We start from the raw sequence: 20496 nt of genomic DNA on the forward strand, positions 1-20496 counted from the left end.
TCTAATCTTTAAATAGCAAAGACATATGTGTTGGTGTGTAAGCAATACTACAATATATAAAAAATAATAATAAATAATAATAACAACAATTGTAATGTGCTCCAATACAGTATAATTTTGTAAAGTGACAATAGTGCATAGATGTAAAGTGAACTAGTGAAATTATATAATAGATAATAAATATTAAAAGGTGACAAGGGACAAGTGACAAAGGAGATTTTCATCATTCCCCAATAGCTCCATGTCAGAGAAGGAGAGTCCATCATGCATCACATAGCGTCCAACGCTGTGGCAACTTGACACAATAAAACATAGACTGCAAAAAGACAAAAAAGAGAAACAAGTAAGCAAAAAATAAAATAAAAAATGATGGAGACTAGATTCATTATAGAGAGGTATATACCTTTTACACAAAATCAGTCCATTATACCGCAGATTAAAAAATGGTAGATATACCACACATAAACGCCAAGTCACAAGAAGGGAACAAAGCTCAATTTTCATTGAGCCCTTTAGGGGCATTGGTATCAAGGGTGACAATCCATTTACATTTACGTTGTGCCAAAATTATAGCCAGATTACCATCCCTGATACCTACATGTATTTTGTCAATGCCTCGCACCTTTAAGCCACTAGGGTCAGAACCGTGACACAACCGAAAATGTTTCGGTAAAGTTTTCAAAATGGATATATCGTTTGCTTCTTTTGCAGCCTCGATGTCCCTTACATGTTCGCATGTCCTAATCTTCAGCTCTCTCGTAGTGAGACCCACATAAATAAGGGAGCAGGTGCAAGTAGCATAATACACAAAAGTGGTGTTAAATGAAATAAATTCACAAATTTTAAACTCCCTGCTCCCATCAGATGTTTTGAAGGTCCCACATCTCAAAATATTAGGACACACGACACAGGAACCACATGGATAGCAACCCTGTCTGGGACCGCCCACATTGAAATGATTTCTCTTCTTGGCCACATAGTGGCTCTTTACCAAATCATCTTTTAAATTTTTTCCCCTACGCTGTGTCATTAGAGGAAATTTAGTTAAGTGCAGTGCCAACAATGCATCAGTATGCAAGATGGACCAGTGCTTATTTAATATCTCACGGATCTGACCCCAGCGACAATTAGAGGTGGAAATAAACCTGACCTCAGATCCATCATCAATTTTAGATTTTGTAGATTTTTTTAGACTGGTTTAGTTACATTGACGATGTTCTGATGATTTGGAATCATGACGAAGCCATCCTAACCAAATTTATGCAGAACCTTAATGATAATATCTGTAATTTGAAATTTACGTATACATGGCACTTGAACAAAATTGATTTTTTGGACATCACTTTGTATGTAGCCGAGGATGGCTCCAATGAGACCGATTTATTTCAGAAAGAGACATCTGTGAACTCTTTGTTGCATGCCTCCTTGGCACATAGTTATTCGGTAATTAAGGCCACCCCAGTTGGACAATTCTTGAGGAACAGGTGGGTTTGATCCAGAGACCTGCTTCGAGAGACAGTCCAATATCTTCACAGAGCGATTTAGGGCTAGGGGTTACAGTCGTCGGTGCATCAGGGCAGGATATAAACGAGCTAAGTCATCACGAAGGGAAGATTTGCTGATGCACTCTAAAAAATCTACAAAATCTAAAATTGATGATGGATCTGAGGTCAGGTTTATTTCCACCTCTAATTGTCGCTGGGGTCAGATCCGTGAGATATTGAATAAGCACTGGTCCATCTTGCAGACTGATGCATTGTTGGCACCACACTTAACTAAATTTCCTCTAGTGACACAGCACAGGGGAAAAAATGTAATAGATGATTTGGTAAAGAGCCACTATGTGGCCAAGAAGAGAAATCATTTCATTGAGTGAGGTCCCAGACAGGGTTGCTATCCCTGTGGTTCCTGTGTGGTGTGTCCTAACATTTTGAGATGTGGGACCTTCAAAACATCTGATGGGAGCAGGGAGTTTAAAATTCGTGAACTTATTTCATGTAACACCACTTTTGTGGTGTATTATGCTACTTGCCCCTGCTCCCTTATTTATGTGGGTCTCACTACGAGAGCTGAAGATTAGGACACGCAAACATGTAAGGAACATCAAGGCTGCAAAAGAAGCAAACAATATATCCATTTTGAAAATGTTACCGAAACATTTTCGGCTGTGTCACGGTTCTGACCGTAAAATGGTTGCCGATTGTGCACATGCGTGCGTGCTACCCTTGGAGTCCGTCTCCTCTGTGGTTGTCAATGAGTTGTGGATTGCGCATGTCATGTGACGTCATCTGGTGGAGTTCCGCCCACATGTGCGCTCCACTATGATGCCCGCTGGAGGTGACGGTATCCTGGGTGTCAGTGCGCATGCGCCGCTCATTGGCTACACTTCCGGTTTTCCAGATATATAAACTAAAAAGATTGACTGATTGTTAACCCCTGTTGAAAAAGCTGGTACGCAAACCGCGCGTTGGGGCTGCGGGGCGAGGTGGGGACATCCCCCTGACTATAATGGGAAAGCATACATCTTTGGAACCTCTTTGAAATTATCCTGGGGCTCAATAGGCTTAGAGTTGATTGTTGTATTGTTCAATTTCATGGATTGTTAAAAGCCAGTGTGCCTCTACACAGACTAGATATTAGTTGTTTGCTTCCTTGGGGTGTATTGTGCAGTCCTCTCTGAGCCTCAGTTTACCTCAGATCTCCTCCGTTTTAAGTCTCTTGATGCATTTAGCATGTAGATATATATTTGGAATATTCTTTGTATGATCTTTTCAATAAATGAACTTTTTATACATGATGTTTGGGACATTTGTGCTCTATTTTCTTGTGTTTGTATCTGCCTTGAGCGGTCCAATTGATTATATACTTCCTAATTACTTTGGGAGAGCTGATACAGTATGATCTTGGCCTCAGTGCATAGTAGTGCTTTATGATTACCGGTATATTAATGATTATCGTTACGTGGATCTAAGAAATGCCGCTTGGGTTTAATAAAAAAATATTTATTGTAAAAAAAAAAAAATTAAATAACTTACAGGAATGCAAAGCCAACACCGTATCACATTTTATCCACCCTACAGCAAAACACACAAGTCAAACATAAAGGAAGTGCAAGGCGAGAGATACATCACAAACATTTCCTTATCTAAGTTCACGGTAGGTGTTGTGAAAACGGAGAAAGAATATGAACTGTACAAGAACGGCTTAAAAGGGACTGTCTCATATCAGAAAGATTGAAAAACACTGGGCTGCACCGTTGGTTCCATTTGGCTTTTTCAAAGGTGGCTCATAGACCGCCATTTAGAGTCATTTTCTTTCAATTGAAGCCTCACATTTGAAGTTGTAGTCCCAGTTGTTGGGCTGTGCCATGGAACTGTATAATGCTCAGGTTATATAATGTCTATGATCATAATAAGTGTTTAATCCCTCACATGAGTCATCGCATCCATCAGGTTCTCCAAAAGTCCTTTTCGTTTTCCTCAATCCATTTGCTCCTCTGGAAATTTGAGCTTGATTATATCACTTGATGGTTTTTAGTAGGGTAACAACCAAACAGTACAGCATTTCCTTGACATTGGGCATGTAGGCAGTGATGGGTATCCTGGATCTCCTGCATCGCTGCTGGGTCTCTGTGCTTTTATTGGTGCCAATGTAGTCCACAGTAATGAAATTCCAAGCCTATCAAAAAGTAACGTTTGCAAAATTGTCCTTGTCAAGCCCAAAATAAGAATTTGAGTAATATATATTTTGGCTTGGCAGGTGAGTTGTAGGATGAATTTTTGTTTTTTTATATATATGATTCATGTATATTACATTTTTAGGAACAGCTTTGGTGCCTTGGAATTTCTTTACTATGGATGACATGACTCTTCAGTAAGAGGTCAGATAAGATCACCTGAATCTTTTGAACTATGTGAATGTCACTAAACATCATAAAAGGTTTTTGGTGGGAATAATAATGTTCTTCTAGAAAAATACAATACGAGACAATGGTGTTGTTTTACCATCTTCTAGTGGCATGCTTACAAAAGAGGCAAAGTACACCACCTACATAGGGGACAGGCAGAAAAGGCCAAAAAACACCCATGCCAATGCTTTTAATCAATATTCAGATGTGAGACTTGGGTTTCAGACTTCCCACCACCTACTACTTTCAAGATCTTTCAGGTGTGACACTAAACTGCCCACTACTGTGCTCCTGGTGACTGGAGATGGAAGAGGTGCCAGATGATTCATTTGGTTTACCAAGTTGTTTCAAATCCAAGAGTAAACGTGATGAAGGTTTGACCGTACAAAAGTTTGGATCTTTTGGTTGAGTTGCTTTCCTTATAATCAGTTCAGGAACCATGCAGTTCGTAGTGGGCAGTGGTGTAGAGTTCCCTAAAAGTTAGACATTTGAGGTAAGGAGAATAATGGATCCAACTTCTTCTACGGAGGAGGGCTTACAGATAAGTTACTGGGCGTTACTCCTTGTGATGTTGGACTACATGACCGCCCTTTAATTGGTCCTCTAAGTCTTTCACATTGACTACGTGGAGAAGACGACCTGCCCCGCAGGATATCTGCAATCTGAAACATTGAAATGCAGGGATGAGTCACAAAAATATGTACAGCTTAAAAACAAATCACGTTTCATCCCTCTTATGACTGAAATACACCCACTTTACCTTTCTTCAGGGCTTTAAACCATTTGATGTCCTTAACCAAAGACATACTTATATCATGGGGACTTGATAACGACCCTGATGATTGAGACACCACCGGGCACAGAGAAAGACCATAATATAACCCACTGAAGGTCTCAATTAAATGGGTTGTTTGAGATTAAAAGAAAAATCTCCAATTTTCTGGAAACTGTGCCAATCAGTTTGACCTCAATCAAGTAAATATTTTTTTTTCTAATATTGTACAACCCCATTACGGGACCTTTCCCACAGTGACACATCTCTCATAGCCTACAATCATGCCCAACTAGTCTCCATTCAGGCAGTGAAAGATGTGACCATGAGAATAAGCAAATACACATTTCAATCTTAGAATTATCTTGCTCTGTGGCCATTGGGTTTCATCCATACAAAATTGTATTATGGAGTTATTCTTGAATTTTCAGTCAAATGGAATCTATAATTAAAAATAACCTATTGTTTAAAATATGTTTTTGTGTTTGAAATGTATTTTTTAAACATTTTTGGCATTTAACAATCTGTGTTAAAAAGTAAAGAAAAACAGAAATCTTGTAATTTTCAGTTTGGCCTCTGGGGCTATTTTTGACTCTAACTTCCTGTTGTTTCAGGAAACAGCGCATGTACATAGCCACAATGGACAGACTCAAACCCTATCTTTTGCATTAAAACATCTAATGAGCCCGTGCAAAAGTCATTGTAAAGGGAACAGTAACTGTGACATCAACTATTGGGATTGCTGGATCCTGTGTTATCAGCTGTGTATAGAATTGTTACCTGTCAGTGTAATCCTGTCTCTGATGGCAATGAGACTGATGAAAACTGTATTTGAAACTACAGGAAGTATAAATCTAAAATAAGACCCAGTTGCGATTGTAAAAATTGCAAGATTACAATTTTTTTTCTTTTTAATAAAAAAAATTGCCAAATTTTCATAAAAAAAAACATGTAACACAAAAATCTAATTTAAAAAAACAAGTATTTTTTCTGATAATTTTTCCTTTAAAATGACACAAACTGTGCAGAAAATTAACTTAGAACTTCTCTCCTATGTATCTTAATGGGTGATTTCCAGTCCGAGCTTGGTTGCATAATTTTATGTTTCTGGATTCCTTGGATATCAAGATTAGCATAAAATACTACTCATACCCTGTGATTTATTCTGCACAAGCGCCAACCAAAATCTGAATTTTCCAAGAATTCGCAATGGAACAAGATCAATGGAATACATTAGGTCTGAAGTGGCTCAGCTGGTTTCAGCTTTTTAACCTATTTTTGACTGTTTTATAGTATCCATTCATTTCATCCTGCCCTTTTCATGTTATAGATGGTCACTACTTATTCTAGTTCCGAAGGTAGAAATCTACTGGATCCTATGATACCATGAATACAACAATCAAAGTGGTTTATTTAAATCTATTTTATTTATTATTTTAGGATGAAAAGCCCTATGTAATATTCACCTTAAAGGGAACCTGTCACCAGGTTTGTCCCAGATGTGATAAGGCCAGTAGTTTTTAGCCCTGATATACAGCCCTGCAAGACAAGAAAAAAAGTTCTATAATACTCACCTATGGGGCAGTTGGGTCCGATGGGCATTGCTGGTCTACATCTGATGCCTCATCTCTACTCATGATGCCGTCCTCCTTCATGTGGATGTCATCCGCACAGTGTCCCCAGCATTGCTCCCTTGCTCAGGTATACTTCTATGCCCTTACCAGGGCAGAATAAGGTACTGTCTTGCGCATGGGATTCTTTGACCTTGTCTGGCGCATGCGCACAACAGTACTTTGCTCTGCCCTAAAGAGGACAGAGAGTGCGATGCCGGGGACCTTGAGTGGATGACGTAGGTGGAGTCATCCACAAGAAACACAAAGGAGGAAGGCATCACAAGAGGAAGTGAGGCACCAGACCAAGATAGCGACACCCATTAGACCTGACCACCTCATAGGTGAGTATAATAAGTAGGTTTTTAGATCTTTTTCCTTTCCTGCAAACTGGATTAGGGGCATATACACAGCATATTAGAATGCTGTATATCAGGGATTAAAGGTACTCATCTTATTTCATATGGGACCAACCTGGTGACAGGTTCCCTTTAAATAATAGAAAATAGGGTACTAAACATGGCGGAACTCGTGAGCACTAATTATAACTTTAGGCTGTATTCTATGACTAGGGTACCACGAGCAGTAAATGAAGCCCTCATGCTGCTATATGCTTTCATTTTGCATAAATATAAATAATTTCCTGTTTTTCACGTGACATTTTGGTAAAATCTGAAAGAAAAAGCACCTGAAATATTCAATGTGTTTGCAATGAAATCAGGAAACGTCACCTTCTATTTGTGGCTTTGGTTAAACAGTTTAAAGAAAAAAATCTACTCGTCATTATTCCAAAATATAAATGACAATTTCTCTACAGACACCCTTGAGTATATTGGTCTGGGACAATCACAGCTAGGAGGTACATAGAAAAAGATGGAAACTGCAGCTACATCCCCCCCCCTCCATGTCCGCCACCACAACTGTGCTTCACACTATAAACAGTTGTCGGTGATGGAAAAGCAGAAAACCTCTACTGATGAGCCAAAATGTCCTGCACAGGGGCAGCAAGGGACCAAGAGGTAAGGGGCAACGTCTATCTCCAAAGAGGTGGAATTGTGCATTCTGATGATTAACGATTGACCCATGTATTGTTCTCGCACAGGAGTCCTCTTCTGTCTCTACACTCTTGCTCCTAGGGTGAATAAATTATGATTTAACACTATTCTAATCAGAAAACTGCAATTTTTCAGTTTGTCTGGATTAAATTAGACCCCTTGGATTGGACCTTTGGACATGCACCCAAACATTCAGTTAGCTATGTATAACATCTATTATAGATGCAGAAATTTATTCGAGTGAATTAGTCTCAAATTTGACAAAAATGAGCATTCTCCAGAAAACTGATTTTTTTTTTGCAATTTTGCTCAATTTGCGACCAGCTTCTGCCACCATTTATTGAATTGTAGAGGACCAGGCAAATGGTTAAGATAAAAAATACTCTCCTCACCGCTCTCCTGTCTCGCCACGCTGCAAACCACAGTCTGATCCTCCACGCTTCCTATTTTCTCCTTCCCCCCATTGCACACATCCTCATCAGACTTTTTTCTCCAGACCATGGTTTATGGTTCAAATGATCCTCTGACATCATGGTGCATGGCATGATGTCATGACACACGTGGCCTTCAGTGACAACAGAGGTCTAGTTGAGCCGGAGGCGATGGTCTGGAGTAAAGAAGCCGAAGAGGATCCACCTGTAAGGGGAAAATAAGAGGCATGGAAGAACAGATGATGGGCTGTAGGGATGGTGGTTCAGGTGACTGGTCAGATGAGTATCCATTTTTTTCTACATCCTACATGTTTTAAGCTCTAGGGTCTGAAGAGAACCCGGACCATAATAAGGAACATTCAATTTGCATCGAACGGCAGATTTAGGAATATAAGAACACATGGGATGCCAGACTTAGAATGCCATCTTAATAGATAATGAACTCATGAAAAGAAGTCTGCTAAGTAGGATCCAACTAAGAGACCATAAGTCTTTCCACAAAGTTCCCAATGATTGTATAAGCCCAACTTTGCAGCTAAAAAGATGACTAGTTACACACTAATGAATTAAGCACATCTAATAACCTTTGGGGCCACCCTCTCTTCGAGGAAGGATTTCCTCTGCTGACAGTTATAAATTCCATTCCAGGACACTTTCACAATGACTATCACAGTGGTGTCAGTAGGTGGGGACTGTTTTTAAGTTCTTCTGAAAGTCAAGCATAGGGTGAACGAAAAAGGTTTTTCTTGCTTTCTGGCCAAACTTCACTAAGAATGAAACCAGATTTGTTGTGTATTACGAGGCCCTTACACTATGGAGGGATGCCATAATTTACAAAGCAAGTCATGATCCAATGAATTACGTGGTAGACCATGTAGAAGATGAATCACAAGGCCACCAAAAAGTAGACGTTGAGAAAATGAAAGCTATACCTGAACTTATCTTTTGTCCTGACCTATGTGATAGGATAAGATTGGAAACCCCCAAGACAACACCCAAGATTGAAGATGGTTGGTCTACTTGTCATTGACGCGTCCTTGTTTTGTAAATTTTTGGGTTCTCCAGCTCATTTATTACTACCAACAGAGGCGTAGCTAGGGTTTTGGTCCAGGGGGAGCGAAGCTTCTGAGTGGGCCCCTAACCAGGTAACCTTGAGTACAACTTGATGACGCCCCCTAATAGTGGAGGAGAACCTCAGCAAACTGCGCTGTTACTGAAGATAATCTCTATATAACGACCAAGATGGATATTACCGCCATATGGTCAGTGGTAGATACCAGCCCTGCAGAACATGTAAGAGATCACATCACAGTTACAGATAATGACTTACCGTTGACGTTCTTTATGATGGAGTCGTCACTTTTCCCGTCTTTTCCATCTGGCCCAGACCGACATGACAACTTCTTCCAGCAACAACTCGTCTGCAGAAAAAAAAACAAGGACACGTTTCACTTCTCATATTCCAGCCATCACCATCTATTCCCAACCTGCACAAACCCCTCATCCTGCTGCTACCCCAATACTGAGCACCTGCTGCCGTAATTGTCCCTATTACTACACCTGATACCCCAATACTGAGCCGCTGCTGCCGTATGTGTCCCTATTACTGCACCTGATAACCCAATACTGAGCCTCTGCTGACGTATGTGACCCTATTACTGCACCTACTCTGTGGTTCTCTGTACCCTCTAAATTCTAAAGCACCCCTCTACAATATAGTAATGACGGGTGCAAGTGCCCTAGAAAACAGAGCCCACATTTTGCCCCCTAGAAAGTAACAATGCCCTCTGTGTGCCCCTTTGATAGTCACAGTAACCTGAGTCATCCTATTACAATAAGTGCCCACTTTACATTTAATAATGTCCCGAGTCTCCCCCCCCTATACACAGTATAATGCCCCCTAACTGTATAGGACCACCCACACATTATACTGACCCCTTAGTAGCCTTCAAACTGTTTGATGGCTCCAACTCTGTAATCCCCACACTGTATGATGGCCCCATAGATAACCTCCATTAGTATAATGTGCCAGATAGTCCTCAATATAGCACATGGCACAAGGCAGCACGCCTATAGGCAGACCCTGTAGTTTAAAGCAGCACCCCCCATAGGCAGACTCTGTAGTATAAGGCAGCACCCCCCCATAGGCAGATCCTGTAGATAAGGCAGCACTCCCCCCCCTATAGGCAGATACTGAAGATAAGGCAGCACTCCCCCCTATAGGCAGATACTGAAGAAAAGGCAGCACTCCCCCCTATAGGAAGATACTGTAGATAAGGCAGCACTCCCCCCCATAGGCAGATACTGTAGATAAGGCAGCACTCCCCCCCTAAAGGCAGATACTGAAGATAAGGCAGCACTCCCCCCCTATAGGCAGATACTGAAGATAAGGCAGCACTCCCCCCCTAAAGGCAGATACTGAAGATAAGGCAGCACTCCCCCCCTATAGGCAGATACTGAAGATAAGGCAGCACTCCCCCCCTATAGGCAGATACTGAAGATAAGGCAGCACTCCCCCACTATAGGCAGATAATGAAGATAAGGCAGCACTCCCCCACTATAGGCAGATAATGAAGATAAGGCAGCACTCCCCCACTATAGGCAGATAATGAAGATAAGGCAGCACTCCCCCACTATAGGCAGATAATGAAGATAAGGCAGCACTCCCCCACTATAGGCAGATACTGAAGATAAGGCAGCACTCCCCCACTATAGGCAGATACTGAAGATAAGGCAGCACTCCCCCCTTATAGGCAGATACTGAAGATAAGGCAGCACTCCCCCCCTATAGGCAGATACTGAAGATAAGGCAGCACTCCCCCACTATAGGCAGATAATGAAGATAAGGCAGCACTCCCCCTCTATAGGCAGATACTGATGATAAGGCAGCACTCCCCCACTATAGGCAGATACTGATGATAAGGCAGCACTCCCCCACTATAGGCAGATAATGAAGATAAGGCAGCACTCCCCCACTATAGGCAGATACTGATGATAAGGCAGCACTCCCCCACTATAGGCAGATACTGAAGATAAGGCAGCACTCCCCCACTATAGGCAGATAATGAAGATAAGGCAGCACTCCCCCCCTATAGGCAGATACTGAAGATAAGGCAGCACTCCCCCCCTATAGGCAGATACTGAAGATAAGGCAGCACTCCCCCACTATAGGCAGATAATGAAGATAAGGCAGCACTCCCCCTCTATAGGCAGATTCTGATGATAAGGCAGCACTCCCCCACTATAGGCAGATACTGAAGATAAGGCAGCACTCCCCCACTATAGGCAGATAATGAAGATAAGGCAGCACTCCCCCCCTATAGGCAGATACTGAAGATAAGGCAGCACTCCCCCACTATAGGCAGATAATGAAGATAAGGCAGCACTCCCCCACTATAGGCAGATACTGAAGATAAGGCAGCACTCCCCCCCTATAGGCAGATACTGAAGATAAGGCAGCCTCCATAAAAACACAGTAAATAAATACTCACCTCTCTTCCTCCTTGTTCCAGCGGCATTCCCTGCTCCCGCTCATCTGACAGCGGGCGCTGGGTGGTGACGTCATCGCGCCCGCTGTCAGACAGTGTGGGGGATGATGGGAGGAGCGCAGCGCTCCTTCCCTCATCACTGCGGTGAGCTGTATCCGCCGCCGATACAGCTCACCATGTGATGACGGGCGGGGGGGCCCACTGCTGGCACCGGGCCCCCTGCCTGCTCAGGGGCCCCATAGCGGCAGAGCAGGGGATCGATTCTCCCTGCTCTGCCGCAGAATGTAACTGCATCGGCGCTGCGCACGCCGATGCAGTTACAGTAGCGTAGCTCCCAGTGGGCCCCCTCAGAGCGCGGGGCCCGGGGCGATGGCCCCCTCTGCCCCCCTGGTAGCTACGCTACTGACTACCAATGTCATCTTTCGTCAATTTGGCATGTCCCCTGCAGATAATTTCTATTTCATAGCTTTCTAATGATGCTTTGAGCAGCTTATATAATTCATTGACGTCAGATTCTTCAAAACAAGAACCACTGTATGTAGAATCTCTTTGTTTAAGCTCATAGAGGGAAGCAGGGTCATATTTTTTACCGGAGTACTAGGTGTTCTTGGGCAGTGAAACAATAATGGTCCTCGAAGGTCCAGCAGAAGACAACTCCATTTCGTGTTGAGTTTGTGTTGAAATTGGAGGCAATCACTTGCCACTAGGTCCAATTTCTTATGGGTTTATTCATAAGCAACCTATAAGTTCTTACTTGTGATATGTTCTGTATGTGAAATTGACTTCTTCACATTCTCCATGGAAAACCTAATGACTACCTGTAGAGTAGAAAGGAAGCATGGTGGTTAACTAGGTTGTCTCGTTAGGAGAAACCCTGCCCAATTACCCCATTTGGAGGTCGTAAGTGAGAATGTCCTCCAGCTCTGCAGCTACGATGCTACAAAGACAGGAGGTCACTCTGGAGGACTCTCTGATGATGATGAACCATGTAATACCACATTTTTCCTGCAGTGGCCACTGCCAGAATAATGAGATGCTATTTGCAACTTCCCCAGCTATACCAGCAGATCATTAGTGGTTTGGTCCAATAGAGATCAACTGATCACATAGAAAAAAAAAATCATCCTTAAGATGACACAACCACTTTTAAATGATGTCCCAGTTTAATAGTTGACATATTGTCATCTAGCTTTTCCAGAGATGACCATTTAGGGTACAGGAACAGATCTGTATTTAACAGAGTTTTCTTGTGTTTCATCTTCAGGATCGCACCGTTTCACCGAGTCCTGGCTTTCTAACTGGCACAGAGGAGGGAGGTGGGGTGTTGCACTCCTGAACATTCACAGCTCTGACCAACAGCATGGTTGTGGCGCTGACCCGAACTGTGCCCTCTTCCATGCTGCAAACAGAGGCAACGTCCGAGTAATGCAGAGGCAGTGAAGCCAGCCAACTTTACATCAGTGCTTACAAGCTCTATGAGAAAGAGCTTGAAAGCACTCTGCATGCTCGGCCACTACTGATAGATAGCTTGGGTAAAAGGTAAACTAGACAATGAGTATTAAACAATAAAATTAAATTCTCCGTCCTACAGAACAGAAAAGGTTTTTACAAGCACTTTTCAATTTTAACCACTAGACCCTTAACAAAGGAGTGACGGTGTCGTACAGGAAATTTTTTTTCAAGTACTATAATAATGTTTTCATACAAAATGAAAAAAAAGTTGTTCCCCTTTAAGTTATTTTATAACCAGCAGATATGAAGAAACTCAATTCTCAGGGCACACAAGGGTCCATTTATTGCATTCATGACTCACGTAAAACTATAAGTGGAACTTCAATTGTGTTCTTTATTGTGATGCCAATGGCAAACTGGCATGTAACCCCTAGGTTCAATTCCCGTAAGGTGTCACCGTCTCTGCACGCACTCATACATACTATGGGTTTGTACAACTTCCGAGCTATAGGGTGCTAAAATGGGGCACTCACAAACTATTATAGGGGCCTAATATACATTGTTTATTTCTATTCGGAGCAATTGTTGTTGGATGTATTGCGAAATGGATAGAAGAAAATGCAGTGCTCCGAAAGACCACTCAAGAGTTGTTTCTATGGGGAAAAACTATCATTTGTCTCTACGCAAAGCTTCTTGTGCAACATTCTCATGGTTAGGGTGCAGTCAGACGGCTGTATATATGGGAGCGAGATCAGAACACAAAGCTCGGATTGTCATGCTCGGGTCGGAAGAACCGCGGCCAGTCCAAGCATTGCGTTCCAATCTGGGTTTGACTGCGCCCTTACTAATATTGTGTTAGAGCTTACGGAATGCACCAAATAAATGGATAGATACGAGGTGCGTTCGCAGCCCGGGGTCCACCGTGCAGAGATGGTACTTGCTGCTATGTAATGGCGGATGGACGCTGAACTCACATGTGGATTCGACTTAACCCCGTGTGAAATAGTAGCGAGCTCTGTTGCTTCACAGAGTCACAAGATACTCAGAGAGTATTACCCTAACTAGGGTTGTGCTTGCTCTGGAACTCTTCTGTGCTAACCGCACACATGAAGGAACCAGATGCTAAGCCAAGCAACTAATTGCCCCCACTGATGCTAGCTGCCTGCCTGAGTGTACAGTCCCAGATCTAGACACACCACATATAACCAGAGTGGTAGAGCATCCACTGGCATTAGCCATAAGCAAATGATACTAGTGCATGGCCGTGCGGCCATGCAAACCTTTTATAGTTGCAGCTTCTTCAGGACCTTCCTAGTGGACCAATTGGAGCTGCTACAGGACCTGAGTGTGTGACCCCCGACCTCCAATGAGAGGTCTTCCTTGGGCATGCTCAGAAGGAGAAAAGCAGGACTTTGTCCCAGAAGCGTCTGTTTGCCGCTGATCAGTACTGGCTACAATGGCTGAGCCTGGAAGGGCAGCAAGTAACCAAGCGCAGAGTATCTGCTTAAGCAAGATGCTGGGACCGACGTCTCCGCTGAGCAGGCTCCACTGCGTCTGGAGAAAAATGGGAGACTGCAGCGGAGGTGATTCGAGATTCCCTCTGTGCAGCGACAGGAACTTGACACCTAACACATTGATTTTGGCAATTTCAGAGCATTTCTCCAGACCCCAAACCTAGAGATGAGTGAATATGTTCGGAAACGAACGACGAATCCGAATTTGCCTTATTCGTGCGATATTAGTACCCTATTCATGCCGATTTTATTTTTTATGTTTGTTTCCAAACATATTGGCTCATTCCTACTCCCACTGACTCCAATGGCGCTGCAAATATAATATTCACCGGTGATCGTAATCCGAACCGAATATTGAAAAATTCACTCAACTCTACCCACGACCACGTATTTGTGGAAGAAGCTTATATTTTCCCTACCCCTTTTGGCAGGGAACATCCTTAAATTTGGTAATTAAATGGGACATTCCCAGTTTACCTGGGACTTTTGGTGAGTATTATTATCTTTCTTTTCTCTTTCTATCTATGGCACCATTGTAACTTAATTGGAAGGTCCACCTTCTCGGTCAATTTTTTTCTTGTCCCCACGGATCAGCTTATATAAAGACCTACGTATCTCCATTGTGAAAAGACAAGCAAACTCTGTAGTCTAATCCTGCAGCCATGTCATCATCCATCAGTCCTTTACTTCTTGCTAAGCTCCTAAACATATAGTAGAAATAAATATATCACTGATTGGTAGGAGTATTCCTTCTGGAGAGCATTCTGTTTGTTCTAACATCATGTCCTCCCTCTTTCTGAAACTGAATCTCTCCAAAACTGAACTTCTCTTGTTTCCTCCCTCTGCTAACTTACCTAGACCAGTTATTGCAATTTCCTTTGGTGGTCTAACTACCGCTGTCTTCAGGTCATATTTGATACAGAACTTTCCTATCTTACCCTATAGCCGACAACTCTCTCGGTCATGTCACCTGCATCTTAAAAACATCTCCAAATTCGATCTGTTTCACGTTTGAAACTGTGAAAACTTGTGCTTTCGCTGTTATTCATTTTCATCTGGACTACTGCAAGTCTCGTCTGATGGGTCCTCCCTCTAACCAAACTTTCTCATCTCCAGTTTGTCCTAAATGCAGCAGCCAGGATTGTATTCCAGTCCAGCTCCTATACCGATGCCTCCACCTTGTGCCAGCCATTTCACTGGTTGCCAATTCACTACAGAATACGATTTATACATACACATTGCTCTCGCCCACAAATCTCTCCACAATTCTGCACCGCCCTACATCTGCTCCCTCATTTCTGTATATCATCCTACTCATGCTCTCGGTTCTGCAATTGAACTAAGACTAACAACCTCCATAATCCAAACTGTTATGACCCCAATGGCAGAGGGTCTCAGAAATAAATACCAAGTCTGCAAACACAAAAAAACAGCTCATAGGGCAGTGGTAACTGGGCTGACCGTATATCTAATCCTAGCACCACAAATAGAAGCAGCCGGGGAACGTGCCTACGTTGGTTCTAGACGTCTCGCGCCAGCCGGACAACTAACTAACCCTAGAAGGGAAAAGATAGACCTTTCTTGCCTCCAGAGAAAAGACCCCAAAAGTTGGATACAAGCCCCCAACAAATAATAACGGTGAGGTAAGAAGAAAAGACAAACGTAAGAATGAACTAGGTATTTAGCAAAGAGAGGCCCACTGACTAATAGCAGAATATAGTAAGATGACTTAAACGGTCAGCAAAACCCCTATCAAAATTTCCACGCTGGATATTCAAGAACCCCCGAACCGTCTAACGGCCCGGGGGGAGAATACCAGCCCCCTAGAGCTTCCAGCAAAAACAGGAATCACATTTAGTACAAGCTGGACAAAAAATAAGAGCAATACAAATAACCAAAAAACAAGGAAGCAGGACTTAGCTTAATTTTGCAAGAACCAGGACCAGCAGACAGGAGCAAACAGAAAGGACTGATTACAACGATGCCAGGCACCAGACTGAGAATTCAGGAAGTCTATATAGCAACACCCCTGGACTAACGACCCAGGTGGGTGCCAAACTAGGGAAAGACAATCCCAGAGTCATACCACTAGTGACCACAAGAGGGAGCCAAAAAAGTCTAATTCACAACAGTACCCCCCCTTTAAGGAGGGATCACCGAACCCTCACCAAGACCACCAGGGCGATCAGGATGAGCAGCGTGAAAGGCACGAACCAAATCGGCCGCATGCACATCAGAGGCAACCACCCAGGAATTATCCTCCTGACCATAGCCCTTCCACTTGACCAGATACTGAAGCCTCCGTCTGGAGAGACGAGAATCCAAGATCTTCTCCACCACGTACTCCAACTCGCCCTCAACCAACACCGGAGCGGGAGGCTCAACAGAAGGAACCACAGGTACAACGTACCGCCGCAACAAAGACCTATGGAACACGTTGTGAATGGCAAACGACACCGGAAGATCCAAGCGAAAGGACACAGGATTAAGGATTTCCAATATCTTGTAAGGACCGATGAAGCGAGGCTTGAATTTAGGAGAGGAGACCTTCATAGGAACAAATCGAGAAGACAGCCATACCAAATCCCCAACACGAAGTCGGGGACCCACACCGCGGCGGCGGTTGGCAAAACGCTGAGCCTTCTCCTGTGACAACTTCAAGTTGTCCACCACATGATTCCAAATCTGCTGCAACCTATCCACCACAGAATCTACCCCAGGACAGTCAGAAGGCTCCACATGTCCCGAGGAAAAACGAGGATGGAAACCAGAGTTGCAGAAAAATGGCGAGACCAAAGTAGCGGAACTAGCCCGATTATTAAGGGCAAACTCAGCCAACGGCAAGAAGGTCACCCAATCATCCTGATCTGCAGAAACAAAACACCTCAAATAAGCCTCCAGAGTCTGATTAGTTCGCTCCGTTTGTCCATTAGTCTGAGGATGAAAGGCAGACGAAAACGACAAATCAATGCCCATCTTAGCACAAAAGGATCGCCAGAATCTGGAAACAAACTGGGATCCTCTGTCAGACACGATATTCTCAGGAATGCCGTGTAAACGAACCACATTCTGAAAGAACAAAGGAACCAGATCGGAAGAGGAAGGCAGCTTAGGCAAAGATACCAAATGGACCATCTTGGAAAAGCAATCACATACCACCCAGATGACAGACATTCCTTGAGACACCGGAAGATCTGAAATGAAATCCATGGAAATGTGTGTCCAAGGCCTCTTCGGGACAGGCAAGGGCAAGAGCAACCCGCTGGCACGAGAACAGCAAGGCTTTTTCTGCCTGAATTTCAAGATTGGGTTCCTCGTAAAGCAATCCGAGCGCCAGAAAAAACGCATCAATATTCGCCAATGCCGGATCTCCTGGCGCTAGCGAGAAAGCCCAATCCTGAGGGTCGCCCCGCAAGAAAGAGATAACAATTTTAACTTGCTGAGCTGAGTCTCCAGACGAACGGGGTCTCAGAGATAGAAACAATTTACAATTATTCCTGAAATTCCTAAACTTAAATCGATCTCCAGAGAACAGTTCAGGAATAGGTATTTTAGGTTCAGACATTGGACTACTGGTAACAAAATCTTGTATGCCCTGCACACGAGCAGCAAGCTGATCCACACTTGTAATCAAAGTCTGGACATTCATGTCTGCAGCAAGCTTAAGCCACTCAGAGGTAAAGGGGAGGAAGAAAGAGAGGAAAAAAAAAAAAAACTCAGAATTTCCTTTCTTATTATCCCACTTCTGCAATGCATTAAACATTCAACTTAGGCCTGGCATACTGTTATGACCCCAATGGCAGAGGGTCTCAGAAATAAATACCAAGTCTGCAAACACAAAAAAACAGCTCATAGGGCAGTGGTAACTGGGCTGACCGTATATCTAATCCTAGCACCACAAATAGAAGCAGCCGGGGAACGTGCCTACGTTGGTTCTAGACGTCTCGCGCCAGCCGGAGAACTAAGTAACCCTAGAAGGGAAAAGATAGACCTTTCTTGCCTCCAGAGAAAAGACCCCAAAAGTTGGATACAAGCCCCCAACAAATAATAACGGTGAGGTAAGAAGAAAAGACAAACGTAAGAATGAACTAGGTATTTAGCAAAGAGAGGCTCACTGACTAATAGCAGAATATAGTAAGATGACTTATACGGTCAGCAAAAACCCTATCAAAATTTCCACGCTGGATATTCAAGAACCCCCGAACCGTCTAACGGCCCGGGGGGAGAATACCAGCCCCCTAGAGCTTCCAGCAAAAACAGGAATCACATTTAGTACAAGCTGGACAAAAAATAAGAGCAATACAAATAACCAAAAAACAAGGAAGCAGGACTTAGCTTAATTTTGCAAGAACCAGGACCAGCAGACAGGAGCAAACAGAAAGGACTGATTACAACGATGCCAGGCACCAGACTGAGAATTCAGGAAGTCTATATAGCAACACCCCTGGACTAACGACCCAGGTGGGTGCCAAACTAGGGAAAGACAATCCCAGAGTCATACCACTAGTGACCACAAGAGGGAGCCAAAAAAGTCTAATTCACAACACCAAACCTCCCACATCCACCGTCAAGACTTCTCTCATGCTGTCTTAATTGTGTGCACAAGGCCCCTCTTAATTGTAAAGAGCTATGGAATATGTTAGCGCTGTACAAATAGAATTATTATTATTTATTATCCATGGGTTGGAGCCCACTTTAGACATTCCATATTTCCAGCTCACCTTTTTATCTTTTGCTACTGTCACGGCAGTGTCGTTATGACAGTTCTTTATGCTACCATCTGCCCCACTTCTCAGTAGTAAACGTGTTATCTCATGAAGCCCCCGTCCACTCGCCACGTGCAGTGCTGTGCTCCCTGCATAGGTCGATCCATTGACTTCTGCTCCTTTCTTTAGCGATCAAGAAAAATTTGTGTGAATAGTAAATACTGTGATAAAAATTAGATGTAAACATGGCAAGTGCCATTATTCAGAAATGTGTCCCTTATGTGCACATATCCAGTACCTACAGTCCATATTACAGTGTGACAGCATATTTAGCTCTACCGTAGAGGACACCCTTCACTGATACATTGTAACATATTCACAGCTGTCTAAAATTGACTAAGTCATAGGTTTACAAGTCTAATTTGAGGACTAATTTCAAGAGATCACTTGGAATTGATCCATACTAATTTTAATACTTTGGCTGTCAAATATGCTATATGACTTGCTATCATTCATATTACACACCTGTTCCGGGTCTGGGCTCTGCTTCTTACATCGCCCATCTGCCCTGTGGTTTCCAATCCCTAAGTTGCCTGTCTGCGACTTTCAGTACCACTGCTACCTGTCTGCAGTCTCCAGTCTTCTGTTCGCTTCCATGGTACATACTTTCTAGTTACTTCGGAGATCTGTCTGCTCCCTGTTCCCCGGTCTTCCAGAATCTCTTCTACATGTCTGCCTGCGGTTTCCCAGATGTCTCCTGTTTGCCTGCAGCTTCCATGGTATTAATACTTTCGAGTTGCTCCAGAGTTTTGTCTGCACAATGTTTGTGGGCTTTAGGACATCTTATGGCTGCCTGCAGCTTCCACTACCTCAGGTACTTGTCTGCCGGTGGCCTTCAGTACCTGAGCACCCTGTCTACCCTCTTCAGGACATCTCCCATCTGCCTGTGGTTTTCAGTACCTCAGCCATGTGTCTACCTGCTGCTTCTAGTACATCTGCTACTTCTCTGCAGTGTCACAAAAGTCTCTGGGCTGCCTGTGGCTTTCAGTATCTCTCCAACCTCTCTGCAGTCTCAAGCAAGACATCTCCTGCTTGAATGTGACTTCCAGTCCCTCAATTACCGGTCTTCCTATAGCTTTAAGTACCTCTGCTAATGGTCTCCTGCCTGCTACCTGTATCCTTTGTGCCTCACCCGTCTGCTGCACTGACACCCATGGCCCATGTTCCTACTCGGACCTTCAGATTAGAGGATTCACCTCATCTAGGGATGCACCATGTGACAACTCACCTGAAGCAGAAGTGACACTAGCTCCTCAGAACCACTTTCCACCACCTGGATTAAGGGTGTCTGTCCGCTTTTTAAATCCTGTAGTAGAGACTGAAATTACCAAAAAGGAATAGCACAAATTTCACCATTACAACTCAAAATGCTTTGATATTTTGTACTCAAAAGCATCATGTTCCTCAGGTAAAGCACTAAAAGGTCAAGGTTAGAATGTATACTTTTTTATTGTAGTTATTTGAACAATATTTGATGAATTTTTTGTAAACATGAATGTTA

The 20496-nt window shown here is 43.3% G+C and overlaps 1 protein-coding gene across 3 annotated transcripts in view; it reads right to left on the bottom strand.

Moving 5' to 3' along the window:
* Window positions 1-2693: 2693 nt before the first annotated feature.
* Window positions 2694-20496, bottom strand: part of BCL3 (BCL3 transcription coactivator) — an 89537-nt gene continuing 71734 nt past the window's right edge. The window contains exons 6-9 of one of the 3 annotated variants that reach the window (XM_077259841.1): window positions 20224-20301; window positions 18951-19118; window positions 9106-9196; window positions 2694-4569 (exon numbers count right to left, since the gene is read on the bottom strand). In XM_077259841.1, the coding sequence (XP_077115956.1) occupies window positions 4529-4569; window positions 9106-9196; window positions 18951-19118; window positions 20224-20301 (378 nt within the window). In that variant the 3' untranslated portion in view covers window positions 2694-4528. Of the gene's footprint in view, window positions 4570-9105; window positions 9197-12017; window positions 12082-18950; window positions 19119-20223; window positions 20302-20496 lie in introns of all 3 variants that reach the window. The other 2 variants (XM_077259844.1, XM_077259842.1) reach the window with 2 other exon arrangements.

This window comes from Ranitomeya variabilis, chromosome 4 (genome assembly GCF_051348905.1).
Source record: "Ranitomeya variabilis isolate aRanVar5 chromosome 4, aRanVar5.hap1, whole genome shotgun sequence".
In the NCBI taxonomy this organism is placed as follows: Eukaryota; Metazoa; Chordata; class Amphibia; order Anura; family Dendrobatidae; genus Ranitomeya; species Ranitomeya variabilis.